We start from the raw sequence: 17,833 nt of genomic DNA, 5'->3' as shown, positions 1-17,833 counted from the left end.
ACTTCAAGAGATCATATTGACTGGTGAAGAACTGCTCCTGGCTCATAAATGTCCTATAATTTAGTTTCTTTCTTTCTCCCTTATTAGGTAATGTTCATACGAGACACATGGGGAAGGTAACGACTTCCAAGACTATCAACAGAATCACCCTGGATACGCACGGCCAATGTGTTGATGAGAAGCTGTGACGCAATGCATTAGCCTTTACTCATCATGAAGAAAAGCGATGTTTTTGTTTTTGTTCTTTTCTCCAGCCTCGTCCTTCTCATAGCTCTCTACACATGCTATAAGGCCCATTTTACTATTGTTGTGAATGCCGGCCACTGTGCAATTTTCGCTCCCTTGAGACCAAATAAAAAGATTAGTTAGTACTTTCATTGACTCGGTAACAACAAATGACCTAAAGCCAGTGATCAGTGGGTGTTGTGTTAGGATGCTGCACTATGTATACTTTACAATGCGCTGAATTCCATCGGCTCGGACTGTAAATCTCTTTCGGTTTCCTGTTTTGCCCTACAAATATTGTCGCCACTATATGGTCATCCAGGCGGGACAATAGTGTCGTGTCCGATACCACGGTCCCTGGAGGGACCGTGCCGATACCTTAATTCGCATCCTGAATTTAAATCAATGCACATAATTTCACAGTGATGATGTCATCAGCGATAGCAAGCACATTGCTCGGCTGGGGCAGATTTACCGCCATTTGATAAAAAGCACTAACAGTAAATCTCGGTGAAAAAAATGAAATCATAGTCATATTCTTCCACGTCATTCCATGACGTGACTCGCTCGTGAATTTTTAAACCTCATGAATTCTCAAATCACAGTCCAGGGACTGTGCTCAAATTTAGTGATAGTGATACGTTTATCAGTGAGAGATTTTTGAACTATAGATCAGTTTCATCCGATCAGATCTAGGAGGGAAACGGCATCAGGGAATCAGCATTCGAGTGAACACATTTTGGTGTAATTCGTTGAACCTCGCAGCGTTTTGTCCTTCAAGTTCTGAAGGCCCCGATAGTTCTCGACGAGTAGAGTTCTCGACAAGTAGGGTACCATGAAAATTAAAGGTAGCACGCATAACAAGCCTACGAAGTCATATTTCATTGGCTATATAAGACAGGGAACAGAACGTGTCCAGCAGGTGTTTATGTGAGGGACTGGGACGGGTATACAAGTACCTTGCGATTACGCTACAGTAATTATTACTTCAACACCCACGTTACATAACTGTTCCCCTGTGATAGGATGATTGGATTAAGATAGGAATGCTACCCGATTAGAGACCAGTTTTGTGCGTAAACATAGCGTAGTCATTCAGTTTAACGTTTTTTTACGGTAATTTCTCGCGCGACAGAGTCATTACAGTATACCCGTCAGCGAGACACAATTTTTACACATTTCCCTTCTTGATCGTAAGTTTTAAAACTATATTATTAGCCTTTAGTGTGATAAACGTTGGATGGGTTTTTCATATTTGCGTGGGATTGTCTCACAGTTTGGCGATACTTTACGACTGCAGGACTCAGAAAGAGAACTATAGGCTATGGTCAAGACAGAAAGCGAAGAGCGGTAGCACTTGAACAAGTACTATCGCTGCTTGTCGAAACGGTACAGGCTGGACGAATTCGCGTTTAGTGGTTCAAAATTATTTAGATATTCATCGAGTTGTCGTCTTGTCCGCCTCGTGGCAGAGGAAGACGATCCAACAAGTGTCTGACGATTGACGTAACAAGTAGGGAACGGCAATGACAATATACTTATTCGGATACCCGAGGATACCGGTGATGTTCGCGACGGAAGAAACCACTTGTTCTGGAGGGAAGGAAGTCTATTGTGGCAGAGGGTCTGTCATGAAAGCGTAGGTAAACGCGTCTCTGAAATGATAGGGTGTGGATCGTTGTTTATGGAGGATGGCTTTTCCTCTATCAAACTTCACTTATTTGGTTTCAGAGTTTAGATTATGTGTTTTGGCTCCTGTTTCTGTATAACACTTTGCGTTCGTAACTTGATGTTACTCCCATTGTTCTGAAATCGTCGTTGCCTGGTAACAGTGGCGACGCGAAGCAACACAATAGAACAGGAGGTACCGAGTTGACTGCAGAAGTTATTGTGGAGTGTGTATGTGCTGGTGTGCCCATTCAAATCTACTTCAAAGAGGGAAAAATCACAATTTGAAAACACTCAAGTTTGAACATCGCACGGGATAAGCGCTGAAGGAGCGGCCGGGACTTTTCGTACCATGAGTGCACCGCCTGCACTTGGACTTCGTCAGAGACATGAGGAATTGTACGGCGAATCGCGCAAAGAGGCAGCCCGACAACTCCGTGCCGTGCTAACCGCGGACCACATCGGGGACCACGTCAAACACCTGAAGGGACGGGACACGCTAGACCATGATGCCGATCTGCGATGGAAAAGCATTACGAAGTGGACATTTCGGGTGAGTGTTTTATCTTCACAGCTACTACAGTCCTGCTGTCTATCGGTTTATTGACACAGAATAAAACCAAACCACCATAACGCAGTCTGCCACGGGGCGGATAAGTTTACATAATGTGTACCCCCTTCTCTGTCTGAAAGTCGTGTTCGGAGTAAAATGAAACCCTTTGGCCATTTCCAAATACCAGACGAAAACACAATATTTATTCTCACAAATACCTCCCATGACAGCGTAATTCTGAAGTACAGTGAACCCATTTTCAGTGCACAGGAGTTTTTTGGCATATATGAACTGCAGACGGAAGATGCTCTCGAAAGTCACGTCACTGCGTAAGAATCAACTTTCTCTTTTGTGCTAAAAACCTGATGAGTTCGTCCCAGCTAAACATTCAACACTTCTTTAATCCGCCGGCTTTCAAACACTAGCCAGTGCAAATATTGAACTTAAGCACAGTGACTTCTCGTTACAAAATAAGAGATGCTTCTGTGCGCGGAGGGACTGTGTTCTGTGCCACGACAGGTGCTTTCAGTTGGAAAGAGGGGGTTGTTTTTACTTTGGGCGCCTTTGTCGCATTATTGCTTAAACTGTACTCTCATCGCTTTATGTAAATCAATGTTTCAGAGGGACACTAATTAGAGTTCATTATCACACCAAATTGGCGTAGTTACGAACAGTGTTATTGCCTGTTACGCTATGCTTAACTAAGTTCTCTGTGGGGTATTGTTAACCAAACTGCCAGAGAGGTACAGCATCGATCTCCCAACCAACTGAATTATACAATAGTCAATTGTTTGGAGTGTAAACTTTAGGACACGCTAAAGTTACCAACTGTCCTGTTCGAAGGCATTTCAGGTTACACCCGTGTCAGGCTCTGTATACAGACAGTAGCACATTGAAAGAACTGGACACATAACTGTTGTATTGATAGGGAACCTTCGTGAATCCGATTAACAACACTGCAACTCAGAGTTGCCCAGACGCGGTTTGACGAAGGGAACTGTTGTCACCCGGCTACTCTTTCGCTTGACGAATACTCTATATTCACTATACAAGGGCTCATTAAAATCACGACCTCAAAATTTATTGACAGTTTTATAGACTTAAAAAACAACAACGGTGATTTCACGAACACGCGTCTGTTGTTTACTCGTGGTACCATGGAAATCGCACCATCATGGCTGCCGAGTGTACCACACATCATTGACTAAAAACTATTAAATAATGGATGAGATACGGCTTTGTTCAGGTAATGGCAAGCAGTGTTATAAATTGATCGATCGGCCCTTTTTCCGACAAGCAACATGAAAACACTGAAAGAAAATGGCCAGCACGTCCGTCTCATTTTAAGAGCAGAGAGAATAAACATTTTACATGAAATTGTCATCTGGGGACTACATAGCCTATGTTTCTCTTTATGTGTGTCAATCTACATTAACCAATTAAAATTGTTGTTTTATTTGTCATTTTAGGGTGCTCAACCAGCCAAAGGAGGCAACAGAGGAGGGCATGCTCAACAGGCACAGGTATGTATTTTCATGGCAATACTCTCATTCACTCTTAATTTTGTGCAACAAGGAAGACTTTTCCAATTTCCTCATGTATAAGCTTAATTGGATGAGCAGTATGTTAATCGATGGTTGTGCAGCATCATCGATGTATCAATATCTCCCTCTTCTTCACCGCGACTCAACTCATTTCCTTTCCGTATTGACGGATAGGCACTCATGTATGCATGGAAGACTTTCAACTATAGTAAAGTGAGCTATTTTTACTGCGCTCTCATCAGTCACTGATGGCTTTACTCAGGAAGTCCATACTGATGTCCGCTATCCGACGTTTCTCGTTATTTTTACTGATATTAAACATTTAAAAAAATACAGTGCGGATGCATCATGTTCACAGTGAGCATAATTCAGAAATCTTATGTCTATAACTTTTTTTTTTACTTTCCATCATGCTTTGCAGAAGGCCAATATGCTGGTAAGAGACAATTTGTAGTTGAACGCGTTGGATGTGTGTCACTGAGTTCTCTGTCGTTCAGGTCATTTGTCGCAATATGTGTTCTGTAAATAGTTTCATGTTTTAAATGTCATTGTTTTGTGTAATTTTGTTTCATATGGGAGAATACTTGGTTTTTTGGTAGTTTTTTTTTCCGCCGAATGCAACGTGAGTGGTGCTCTCATCATATGGATGCTATACAAAACACTTTCATGACACAAATTGCGCAATGGCAGAAAAACGATCCCGTGCCGTGCCAAGAACTCCAAAATCTTGCATCCTCTAACTGTTCGCATATCGCTGAGAAATTTGACAGCAAATCATTCGCCAAAGCTGCAACGTATATGCCTAATCTCACGAAACAAAAATGACAAAATAATGTCACAATATGACGACTCTTTTTTCCTCTAAATTCACTAATTGAAGAAAAACAAAACACACTAGATTTAATGAAATAAAGAACCATTGCATGGTAAACCAAGGAGCACTGAAAAAATCGATCAAAAAACACTGCACATACACATACACTGTTTTTACACATACGTTATTTTTGTTTTGCTTTCACCGTACGTCTATGTGTTTCTTCCTTGTTCAAAACGTTCATAAATCCGTCTAGTCACATCAAACTGACACTGTGTTGTATTCATTCTCTGTAAATGGTGTCAAAATGATACAAAACCTGTCACTGTCTTTATGTCTCGACTAAAAGTCTTGCCTCTGCCCTTCCTCTGGCGAAAATCAATCACATTTTCTTATGTTTAATGCACTCTGAATTTACTAAGCTATTCATACTCACCGTCAGTCAACATCAATATTTATAACAGAAAGAGCAGATGGTGTGCTTTTCTGAACTGCTCTTTTTGGCGAGGTGTTGACCGCCATGCAGTAATGGATGTAATAGAACCACGGGTACATGCATGATGTGAGGCGTCGATGTCCTAGCACTTTTGTAATTGATGATCAATTTAAAAACTCGCGATATTTCCATCCAGACGTATCGATTTTGTAGCAGCTGCTGTATTTCCCCGCATTTCGCTCGATGATATTAATCCACTCTGTGTTCAATTATTATCAGATGCCTGATGTTAACGTTTAAGGTGGTGTTAGAAAGTCGCTTGAATCATATTTAAAGTTTTACGTTTAATTTTGAGCGTTTTTACTTTGATGTTTTAGAACACAACACACTTTGATTTTGGATTCGACACGGCGAATATCGATGACGGAATTTACAAATCTTCAATGACCAGAGCGGACTACGATGAGAAAGATAATCCCAGGGTAAGGACATGTGTTTTACATGTATAATAAACAAATAAATCAACAAACATCTGATAAGATAGAGCAAAAGGTGTCAAAGATGAGCTGAAACCGACATTTGTTCACATCCGCACAAGTTCTGAATTTCAAAGTGCAATATTTTAGCAGAGAACAGCATAAACAGTATAAGCGAGATGCTTACAGGCAGTGACGTCACATATATTTTAGTATGCGGGACTCAAATATATCTTTGATGGAGTGGCAGTCACCTCGAAATTAACATATGTTTAATTATTGACCTTTTTCAATGACAGTGTGTTTATTTGATGTCTTTCTGTCATAGATACCGCCACGAAAACCAGACGACACGATCAATTTACCGGTACGTACTTGTCCATATCGTAACCTTTGACCCAGCGTATTGTCGGTTTTACATGACATAAAGTCAAACATTTCCAAAGAAAGATCGTTAAGACGAAAAGTCGTCTCAAGAAAGAGGAAGAGATGGTTTAGGTTTCTCGTAAAAGAATATTACCCTGTTTAATAGTTGCCAATAGACGTTAAATTATAGCTCCAACTACAGTTATTTTCCATTTTTTTGTTCTTGAAAACAAGAATGTATCTACTTTTTACCCCGAAGTATATTGAGATATCAATATTGGCCACAAAATACAACCTGTGATGTATAATTTGCAATATTTTTATTGTTCATGAACGAATTCTAGTCCAGATTTAAGTTTTGTCACCAACAGCGCACGGCATTGCTGAAGGTAGACTAGTTGAACACATTGCATTTTGTGATGAGTTTTTATTCAGAGTAGAATAAGACAGTGCATTTTTTTAAACAGAATAAAACACATTGGAAAAATACATGAAACGTTATTGCTAATGGAGTTCGCGTTCAAGTTTATTTAAATATCCGAAATACGAGCAAACTTTTTAAACCTAATCACGTGATGTTCGTTCCTGCAGGATTTCGCGCCCCGTTACATGGACGACAAAGCGTTCGGGACTAGTTTCTATTCGTCGGTTTTCGACGACAAGAACAGAGTCGATCCAAACCAAGGCAATTTATTGAACGCACGAACTGCACTCAGACAAACCAACGTTGAAGATCTTAGGACGACACACTTTATATTTGGAAGTGACCCTGAAAAGTAAGTGGACTGTGTTTCACCATGGTAACGTTATGAGTTATCATAACATATCATATCATATCATCATCATCATCATCATCATCATCATCATCACCATCATCAATATCACCAACAGCACGACCACGATAATTATCATTGTCGTCGTCTCGACGCCGGTTTTCGTTTAATTTTGAATTCTTACAAAAAAATTCACTCGCCCACGTTGACAAAAACAATTGTTGCAGATTTTCAAAAAGACAACAACACTAACAGATGAAAACTTCTTGTTCAGTTTCCTCTCAGAAACCAACTTGTCGTATCACCATGGTAAAAGATCATCGGGTTTAACGTCAAGATCTCTCCCGAATTCAAGCGACGTCCTCAAACGAATGCAGCTGGAGGAGCGTGACTCGGCTGTCTTCAGGAACGGCGATTATAACATGAGAAGTAGGTCGATATTTCTCGTTTCTTAGCCTTCAGCGTTTTTCCGCCGAGATATCGGCGTAATCTTTCAGAGTTGACATTGTTGTCTTCAATTTCATGGCCTAGCCACGATTACGATTTTAGTAAGGTGAACGTCCTCGCTAAACCAGTTTATTGAGTTATCTAACCGATATTGATTTCATTCGGGCTAGCAACGATGGCATATCGTGTTCGAGCTTGCTGGCTTGGAATTAATCGGTCTTAATCGAAAAAAAAATGATGTTGACAACGAAATGAACTGAAGTGTATACACAACGCATCAAATCCAAATGTGTTTGACACTTGGAATGTGCTATCTTTGTCGTGATGTTGCATCTGTTTTCTATCATTTCAAATGTTTGAATCGCTCCAAGACGTGTACGTGAGAGAAGTTAGTGTTTTATGTCTAGCCCTAAAGTATGATTGCGGAGATAAATTGCAGTCTCCCCTGTGATTGATTTTACTGCAAACATCTTTCAGCTGTCTTGGATTTTACATTTGAATTGTTGAAATAGGCTGCATTGGTAAAACTTGCATGAAGCTAACGATAATCGTTTCCCGGACTTTTGAGACAGAAAAACATTCTGCGGTCAGTTGTCACTTTTTCATCATTTGACCTACATACAAGGTTGAACGGGGTGAAGACAGGTCAGAGGTTAATGTAGTGGTAGTTGACATAACACTCAGCAGAGGTCATTCCAGGACACATCCGGACACTTTACTGAGATATGACTGAAATAAACATCTAACCGGTCTGCGTTTTTCTTTCTTGTCGATTTCACTTGAACAGAGTCGTTACCAATGGTTACAACAAATCACCGAGATTTCGATAACAGGTTGTACGTACCAAGATTCGCTGCCATCGAAGATGAAAGCATACGACCAAAACTACCAACTTTAAACAGGTTTGTTGGAAACTTGCTATAAATGGTTGCATAAATGATCGTATGAGAGAGAGAGAGAGAGAGAGAGAGAGAGAGAGAGAGAGAGAGAGAGAGAGAGAGAGAGAGAGAGAGAGAGAGAGAGAGAGGGTCGATGTGTAAAGAAATGTACTCTCCTATCCCTTGTGGTTTTATTTTTCTCCTTCTGTGGTTGGCCCATGAATGTCGAGTTAAAAAATAAAAACAGATATTTGTAAATCTCGTGTTTCATTTTTCAAACTTACAGTTTGAAGCAAGTTCGATTTTCAGACAAACCGCGGCCAGTATTACACCAAAACTTCCCGTCAGATGGCGTCCTGATGGATCTGAAGAAGGAATTTACCTTAGCTGATGTAAACAGGTGGGTACAACATGGTAACAGTGATGCCAAAGCGTGAACTTGGATAAGTTAAAATAATGATGATTTCTATATATGCATATGTTTGTGCATAATTTGTGATTCCTAACATCTTTGGAATCTAAATAAAATGTGTGAGCTTGTTTTATTTGTAGGTGTTTTCTCAACATTAATGCAATATCATTTCGTAGCCGGTTTGTTTAACTAGAATTTAACTGTATAGCTGTTCTCAATTCTATCTTGGAATTGCTCATAATTTCCTCTATTTTACGTCCTTCGCTTCAGTACTGGGCGTATCGGCAAAGAAGAGCTGAGATCGCTGTGTAGCAAATTGCCCTTGCCCTTGCCTGAACACAAAATTGATGACATCCTCAATGAAATTGGTCAGGATGAGAACGGCGGAGTCAGTTACCATGACTTCATTCACAAATACGCAAGTAAGTGATCAATTGAATTATCTAACGGTTCCTACAGCGATAAACTTATCGCCGGTTTTCAGAGATTAACTCACTCTAAGAACAGCACCTCGAGGTTGATAGATAGATTCTAGTATAAATTATGCCAAATTTTTACGGTTGAGCTTTGAGATATCGTGATGACGTAATAAAACTTTTAATGGGGGTCGAAAATAAGGAAGAGTTGATTTGTTTTTACAGTGATACCGCTGCCAGAGAAGAGACCCACGTACGAACAGGGCGAATCAGACGATTCAGTGAGGTTGCCGAAACTGAAAGACTCTGAGTCTCTGTTGGCCGGGCAACCAGTCGAATGGCGGAGTCTTCGTCACGAAAATGACAAGGTTGGAAAGAAGTTCCACACATCAGCTCATTTTAAGGTAAGTCCATTCGTCGATGGTCACACAATTTTCGTTAAAACCACCATGGACTAGTTTAACACTTTCACAACATTTTCAATAATATGAATGTAATTTTCCACTGAGTTACCAAAAATCTTGTGGTGATAGGTTTCAAAAGACTCATACCTACCGGGGTTTAAACAGAAGTGAGGAATTCAGTGAACACACTCTAACATGACTGCTACAAACATCGGGTGATAACTCCTCTGATTTTCGTTGCAGTTTGGAACCGACACAGAGGGCCCTGCATCTATTTACAACAAAGATTTCCTTGGCGAAGTTCCTCTGGAAAAACCTTTCCAACACCCGGCACCGATTTCATCAAAGGTAACTACATTTTAAATGATTGTATCATATCGTTCACAACATCTGAATGTTGGTGAACGAGCTTTCAGATTCTTTTTCACATTAGCCCTTTCACCACCATGGCTTTACCCAAACCCATTGTTATCAATGGGGATCTTTGGCTTTTTTACAGGGAATTGGGGTGAACAGGTTATTAACACTTCCGTACTAATGTCTATCAAATGACGTTTAGTCTCTAGCTCTTCCAGTTAGTTTATTTGAGAATAGCCTTCACATTTAAAAAATAATTCAAGGTTTCCATTCATGTTATCGTAGTTGTACAGATCTTGGGGGTCAACGGTCTCTAGCACTAATCAGTGCCACACAAACTAATTTAGTGATTTCTTCATACATCACAGGTGATGCACGAAGTTCCAGGCGTTGGGGTCGGTAACACCGTCAACAGAACCGAATTTGTAAATTACCAGTTGACGATACCAGAGCGAATGAAAGAGTTGGTGAGTTGATCACAAGTATAACTGCGTGTTACTCGTTTCTGGGTTAAACTGTTCATTTGGCAAAACTATTGTCACCCACAGTGATGGATTCGATTCAATGGTTTGATCGAATTGAATAATTCACTGTCTCTAAAAAACTCTCTGGGTAAGATTTGATGTACACCATTCAACAGAATGATTCAGCGGCGGTCTTTTTACAATCCCTATTGCGATGAAAACCGAAATGTCTTCTTCTTTCGTCTAGTTCATCGACCTCACAAACCAATTTGAAGGAGCGAAAGGCAATCTAGTTTCATCCCAAACATTGACACTACCTTCTAGCCATGACATCGAACATAATTTCTCTCAAACCTTGAACTGCAAGGTCAGACAAACTCCGCGACATTGGGGTCAAATAAATAACAAATAATAAAAAGCTACAGAGATTGAACCCACAGTTTTGATCAAAGCCGCGATTTCCCCATCACCAGTTTTACATCGGTGAACTTAAACTGCTATCAGAGTCACCATATTGTGATATATATATATATATATATATATATATATATATATATATATATATATATATATATATATATATATATATATATATATATATATATATATATATATCAATGTGTAACGAATATTTTCTCATATCTCTGATTTTCTTCATTTGTTTTCCTTAGCGACGAGCTCACGAATCTCAAGTGAAGAGAACTTTCGACAAGTTGAGCTCGGATCACGTAGTGTTAACTTGTGACCCAGACAGGCACACATCTGACAGGCAACAGTCAAGTAAGTACTGTACACTACATCCTTCTCGTTTGGCACTTTACATTTAGCCTCGACCCTTCTTCCATTTTTGATCTACATTTCCGTTTTAATTTTCTTTTCAGTGTCACATGGTGACTACAATGGCCCTCCAACAGACTTCAGACCGATGCCAGCTTCGACTGCTCTGCCAGCCAAATATCGTTACCTGGACAGCGAGGGCGCCCTTGCATTCCCGCCCACAGCGCCGAAAATATCTGAAGCAAAAGAGGCCTACACGAACCACCTTCACGACACTGTAGGGGTGGCCATGACGAGAGTTGGTAACAAAGACACTTGCCAAGCCAGACTTAGCGACCAAAAACATACGCACTTCCTTCTTGGGTCTGACAAGGAACGAGAAATATCGGAGGCCCACGATCAATTCGACGGTCGGCCGGTGGAGACAGGTGGTAAGCCGGCCGCCGGGATCAAAAATGCATCCGACACAGATTATCAACATATTAGAGTGAGGTAGGTCAAAAGCGGTACGAAAGCTGCAAGAATATTGCAACCAAACTCCAAATTTTCACTGTGGAGAACTTAAGAATGATATTGGCTTGCAACATAATACTTTATATATCAGTGTTTTGATAAGTGCTGGGTGGAGAATTATCAGCAAACACCTTTTGAGTCTCAGCATAAAATGCCGTTTTGTATACTATTTACACTAAGTGATATCTTGTTGGCATTTTTACCACCAGCAACTTTTACATAATCAGAATGCTAGAAAATAATTACTTCTCTCATTTTTTGTCATTTTAGTGAAAATACTCAAGACAAAGAACTCATATCACAACCAACGACCTTCGATGCACAGGCACAGCTGAGAACAGTCGTTGCAAACAAGTGAGTACATTTTGTCAAAATGAAGTGAGACAAGGTGGGCACCAAGAGATCTGGTTGCTGTTCTGTTGTTTTGTTAACACCTGTAAAATAGGAGAACACAAGTGTGTTGTTGCTGTTGTTGAAACCTTAGTGATATAGTTGAGGATTGAAAAGTTTGGCACTGTTCTCAATACCTGCCCCCTGCTTTAAACAGCCACGGAAGTTCGATTATGATGGTGTTCCTTTACATGTGTTTGCAACGATATCAATGTGATTCGAAGAACAACAACAAAGCATTAGTCTTATTCAGTTTTATTGGAAAATATCAACATAAATAAGAACAACAATTCCATGTGTAAGTTCGCTTTTACCGGACAGATTGCATACACAATCCAAACAGACGCAAGATCTTAGGAATGCTCCCACGGTACTTTCATCAGGAACACTTTTCAAAAAAGAATACTTGTCCATTGAAGACTTATCAATTCATCACTGCCATGTAAAAGTTCGTATAGCAAAAGAACAGCTGAAGTACAAACTTCAAATGTCTTGAACGCATCTTTTCGTTCTTCTTTCAGGCATAAAAATCCTCGTGATCCATTGAATGTAAACATGAAGAGAGCATTTTTGGAACACGACAAACGTCTGAGCGGGAAATTATCAAGAGACGATGTCAAACGAGTCTGCAGTAATTTTTCATTGGATCTGCATGACGGCCTCCTGGACAAAATGATGGACAAGTAAGTTGTTTTAAGGGGCAAGTTTTTTGAAAACAAAGTGATTTGAATACTGTATAACAGAGGGCGCTAATCAATCTTTCCGAGGTCGCGTCCACAGGCCTGGGTTTGATGTGATTAATAAAGCGACAGACTTTTAAAAAAATCGTTTGCTGGTCGAAACAGATGAAAATTCAATAAAACTCATTGTGACACAAATTTCAGGTTTGATAAAGAGGGTGATGGGCAGATCAATTACCAAGAGTTTGTGGAACATTTGACGATGCCAAGAATGCCAGGTGCTGGATTCTCACCGGTTCACACTGCATCCATTATGAAGCATGATTACAGACCACTACAGAGTAGAAGGTAACATCTTTATTTTCTCGAATCTGTAATCTACACAGCTGTTCACCATTTTATTTGTAGCATTAAAATTCGGCACTTGTTTTCAGATTTCATGAAATTGGTCTGTGTGTATCCGCACTGGATCATAATACAAATAATACAACTACATTTTTTTTATTAAAACATAATTCACCGTACAAAAGCTAGAGCCATTGTTCTCTAGGACATTCCCGTGGGAAAAAACATGTTAAATTGTACCTTTTTCTTTTGACATGACCAGAATTCCTTTCAAATTTTTTTTAAAAAGCACAGGAGTGAAAATACCGCTTATCAGAATCGAAAAAAGGTTTGTGGATTGAATGCTTCATTTTATGAGAAGATAATCCATGATTGACACTTTTTGAAATAGTTTGTAACTAATTTGTTTCAAATAATAACAGAATAAAAAAAATGACACAGCATGTCTATAGGCGACTGACTTTAAAAATTCTTCATTTTTAATCATTAATTCACCTGCAGTTTTACGGATGCACAGTTGTTGACTATTGACCACATGAACAAGAAGACACCGCGGCCAATGGCATCACACTTGTTCCACATGGACAACACAGGAGGTATGGAGACTGCACACATTCTACCCGTATTGACTTGCTACAGACAGAAATGTCTGGGGTTTTTTTCAAAGAGACAGACAAACAGACCTTATAGACTCTCACTGAAATCGCTAGAACTGAGAAGCAATAAGTTAGAGCCGTTTAATAGCCATCAACTTGTTAAACTTTTTGGGATATTTTCCCTCAAGAATGATTTGTCAATCGGACAGAGCTCAGGAAGAAATTAACTGACTTGAAAAGTTAAATTCTCAGTGAAAATGACCTAAATATCAATCGACCGTGTCTTTAATGTTAATGCTGCCTGGAATGTAAATAATAATACATATCAGTTAGCATGTACATCTCAGGGGGACTTCTCTGTTCTAATTTACATAGAAATTTACTTATACTTTCAGATACCATTTCACATGCAAATTAATAATTTCTTGGAATGATAAACAAGTGTATCGCCTTAGTTTTACAATTTTAACTTTCCATTTTCAAGGGTTCTTTTCTCATATTTTTGTATTCCTATAAAATGTTAAAAATTGTCTTAAATTAAAATTCTAACTAAATGATCAATGACAAATCTAAGAACCAAATCTACTTTCTGTATTTATTGAAACATCGTTTTCCAGATATCCATAAAACTTTTTTTTCCTTATGGATAATTCACAGTTTTAGGTCAGTGGAAAGAAACATGCTCCCGATTTAATGCATAGGTTCATGTTCCGCACATGACATTGACAGATGGCTTGCAGATGTATCTTATTTGAATGACCCTTGACCCTTTCTCATAACAGTGCCAGTTCTAGATTTTGTGTCGTCTTATAGCACAACTCTGCTTGATTGGCAGTTAACAATGTCGAACTTGATCTACCTTTCCCTCTAAACATTTCCTTTGCTTTCCTGACATTGCGGGATATACATACCTTCTGAGGAATTCCACACTACATCCTGAATTTAAAAAGAATGACATCAGTGTAAATTCATGACCGTGACGGTAGCACGTCTAAATGATGTTTGAAGTCATTACCATTGTATTGACCTCAGAGGAATTAGATCAATTGATGGGATCATTTAGAACTGCAAATTCTGCATCAAATGATTTTTTCTTCCTGCTCTGAGTGATGAAGCAGATGATGTGCCTTATACTAATGAGATTTTTATACAGTGTTTTACTGGCATTGTCCTACTGTCAGACTCATATCCACTTGTTTGATAATTATATGCAAGCCGTGCAATTCTTTTGTCATGAGGAATTTACCTTTTGAAACTGGTACATGTATCTGTTAGATTTTCTGTCGACTGTCAGTAACTTTGCCACTACCAACTCAAGTTGAATTAATGTATCATTAAAGGGAGGGTGATTTTCTTAAGGAGGCTTTGATGACAGTTTGTCTTTCCCTTGCTTTGAAATATATTTGATGATGCTATACCATATGATAAACAGTCATCACTATGTTGTACTGCATCACAGCATGCTGACAATTAATGGAAGGACATTTACTCAGTTATGTTCAACAACACTTACTGGACAGATGGCGTGTTTCTCTGATGCAATATGTCATACAGAATTTTTCACTTGTTAAATCCTGTGTCGACATTTATATAGTATAACTGGTATTGAACATTCCAGTCATGCTGGATTCCACCGGAAGGGAAATCTTTAGACATAAATAATGGAATTTTTGCTTATTCAGTCTGACATCACAGCTGTGATGTTATTTTCCAATCGATCTGAATCACAATTGATTGCATCGACGTACTACGATAATAAACTTTACAGACCTTTCGTAAAACTGTTTGCAGAGAATTTTACAAGGTTTGCTTATTGAATTTTTGGCTCTGACATGGAAAGTTAGTGACAGACACACAAAACTGCAGTTTTAATATTATAAGCTTTTAGTTCCAACCGACAGAGATAAAGATTTCTATTGGCAAACCACAGAAGTAGATTTAAGATCACCAATGTATTTATTGTATATTTCTAGCTCTTTCCTCACTCTCTCTCTTTCTCACACACAGAAACACACAGGGACAAACAAACACACGTACACACGCACTAATTCCTCATTGCTTTCATTTATTTCAGACAAGAAGCTGTCAACAACGTCAACAGACTTCATCAAGCCAGAGTTGATGACTGGCAGAAAATCACTACCTGCATTGTAACTCAGCTACTGACACATTGTAAAGACAGATTCTGAGAGACCGTACGTGTGATATGGCTTTGTCTGTACTTCAGCAATGAAATCACAAACAGTGTGCATCTACCAGTACAGCTGACATCAGAACGTCTGTGTTTCCATTCTTCTCTGAAAGCTTCCACTGTTTGTATTGAGCAGTTTTCACGCTGCAAACACCACGATATAGCTTGGTGACACAATTATGAGTGTCATGAAATTAAAACCACAAAATTATTCCCCGCATGAGGAGTGAGTTTATTTGCCTGTTAAAAAGATATCCAAACCATAGCTTTATTTGTGAATGCAGTGCTGTATCTCAAGCTTTAACCTCATGAGTTTCACCGAATTATTTATTAGCAAATGAAAAGAATAATACATGTATTTCTCCTTTAGTGAGAGAGAAAACTGCCCTGATGACAAAAGTAAAAACATAATTATAATAATCAACATGACATCTGCTACTGCAGAAAACCCCAAGTCAAACTTTTTTAACTTCCATTTAGGGTAGGGCTGCAGAATTCTGTAGGGAAAGTCATACAAGTGAGAGTTCCAAATGGAGGTGAAGGAGGGAGATCACAAAACAAAACTTTTGAAGTCCAAATACCGATTGAAATCTGAGAAACTGTAAGGAAATGGTAGATGTCTTTCTTTTAAGAATTCACAGTGTAGTGAAAGTCTCCTGTAAAATATCACACATTGTGTCTTTTGAGTGGATGGATGTATATATCATCAAATGTTTCTATACATTGCCATCCAGGAAATGAAATCACTGATGAGTTGAGGAGGCCATCTTTTCTCATAATTTAAGAACAGAACATTGTATGATGCAGGAAGCAAAAATTGTGCAGACAGCATTACCAGCCCAATAACTTGTATTCTAGTTGATATATGGCTCATGCAGAATACCAGTAGATTGATCGAGTTACATCTGCATTGGCCATGATGATGGGTGGCTGAAATTCACTGACCTTCCAGGCTGGCTAATCTGATGTTATCATCATATTGAAACTGTCCAAATGTCCCAAAACTCTACCTTATTCATCCCTGACCTTTACCCTTTAGACTTAATCCTATTTCACCATTTACAAACAATATAAGGTAAGAGCAATATTTAACAGTGAAATGTTTGCATGGAGAGGGTCTGAGTAAAATAATTGACCATGATTTTCTGCAAAAAATTGTATTGTGTGGTGGAATTATTCCATTAATCTATTGAGTTGTGTACATTGCTTGTAAAATTCTGTAAAATATACATTTTACAGGTCAAACTTTGAAGGAGAATCAAGCCTTTCACTCTTGACATATATTTTGATATGGTGCTATTTGCCAACAAAAAAACCACTTCATATGTCTTTTTAGTTTCCATTGCAGATTTCATGTTTGCCTTTACCTCAATCAAAGGGGTTCCATACTTCTATATTTTCACACTTTTTGTACAGAGTGAAGTCTTGTCCTTGGCACCATTGTGTTGTATTTAATTTACATTAAAAATGTGTTAAAAACTACCGATGCGTCATCATTTTTTCCGCCATAACTTTCCTTATGTTTGCTTTGTATTCACTGCAGCCATAACCAGTGCTCACAGAATTTTCATTGCCATTCAGGACGTGTACAGGAAATTCCGTGCCAATGTTAAACAGCACGGCATTATTGATTTTTCCATCTTTCTTTTCCGTTTTATTTCATTCACAGGGGATGCTAATGTCAACAGTAAATAGAGATCGTAAATGTTCATTTGGACAAGGGAGTCTGTGTGATTCTATAACGTGATTTAAAAAATGCTCACATATCCAACAGACTAAAGTAGGAAAAATTCTATCGTATAGCAATTCTCTTATGTAGTGCTTATATGTCAATTGTATTCTCGTGTTACAGAAATATTGCATTACAACAAAGATCGCTTAGGTACATGTAAATAAAATAACAAACTTCTTGGTTTCAAACTTTTTAAATGACAATTAGAAAAAAAAATACTTTCCCCAGCAAAGTTCTTTGCAATGTCATTTGCTCACTGACATGCACACAGTCAATAAAAGAGAAATAATGAGAATTAAATCATTTTCTCAGAGGACATCCAGGTCAGTTGTTGCTCGAAACGGTCAGTAGCTGTAACTTTTGATTTTTTTCACTA

General features: G+C 38.7%; 1 protein-coding gene across 2 annotated transcripts; it reads left to right on the top strand.

The window, feature by feature from the left end:
• Positions 1-1,353: 1,353 nt before the first annotated feature.
• Positions 1,354-17,207, top strand: LOC139149370 (uncharacterized). 2 transcript variants are annotated; one of them, XM_070721097.1, is made up of 20 exons: positions 1,357-2,446; positions 3,916-3,969; positions 4,412-4,426; positions 5,618-5,722; positions 6,045-6,083; positions 6,674-6,858; positions 7,130-7,284; positions 8,090-8,204; positions 8,467-8,580; positions 8,863-9,014; positions 9,234-9,412; positions 9,656-9,760; positions 10,138-10,236; positions 10,905-11,013; positions 11,115-11,502; positions 11,794-11,877; positions 12,435-12,596; positions 12,798-12,941; positions 13,440-13,534; positions 15,609-17,207. In XM_070721097.1, exons 1-20 carry the CDS (start codon positions 2,246-2,248, stop codon positions 15,686-15,688), a joined length of 2,580 nt encoding a protein of 859 aa, XP_070577198.1. In that variant the 5' UTR covers positions 1,357-2,245; the 3' UTR covers positions 15,689-17,207. The 2 variants fall into 2 exon arrangements, with proteins under 2 accessions (XP_070577199.1, XP_070577198.1); XM_070721098.1 differs by lacking the exon at positions 4,412-4,426 and having other exon boundaries at positions 1,354-2,446.
• Positions 17,208-17,833: the final 626 nt, after the last annotated feature.

Source organism: Ptychodera flava, chromosome 14 (assembly GCF_041260155.1).
Source record: "Ptychodera flava strain L36383 chromosome 14, AS_Pfla_20210202, whole genome shotgun sequence".
Classification (NCBI taxonomy): Eukaryota; Metazoa; Hemichordata; class Enteropneusta; family Ptychoderidae; genus Ptychodera; species Ptychodera flava.
Note: the sequence above shows the minus strand (reverse complement) of the source record. Positions and strands in the feature narration are given on the sequence as shown.

Coding starts and splice junctions, on each gene's coding strand:
- LOC139149370 (XM_070721097.1), top strand. CDS start 2,246: ATGAGTGCACCGCCTGCACTTGGACTTCGTCAGAGACATGAGGAATTG. Junction 10,237..10,904: donor CAGAGCGAATGAAAGAGTTG/GTGAGTTGATCA, acceptor TGTTTTCCTTAG/CGACGAGCTCACGAATCTCA. Junction 11,503..11,793: donor TATCAACATATTAGAGTGAG/GTAGGTCAAAAG, acceptor TTGTCATTTTAG/TGAAAATACTCAAGACAAAG.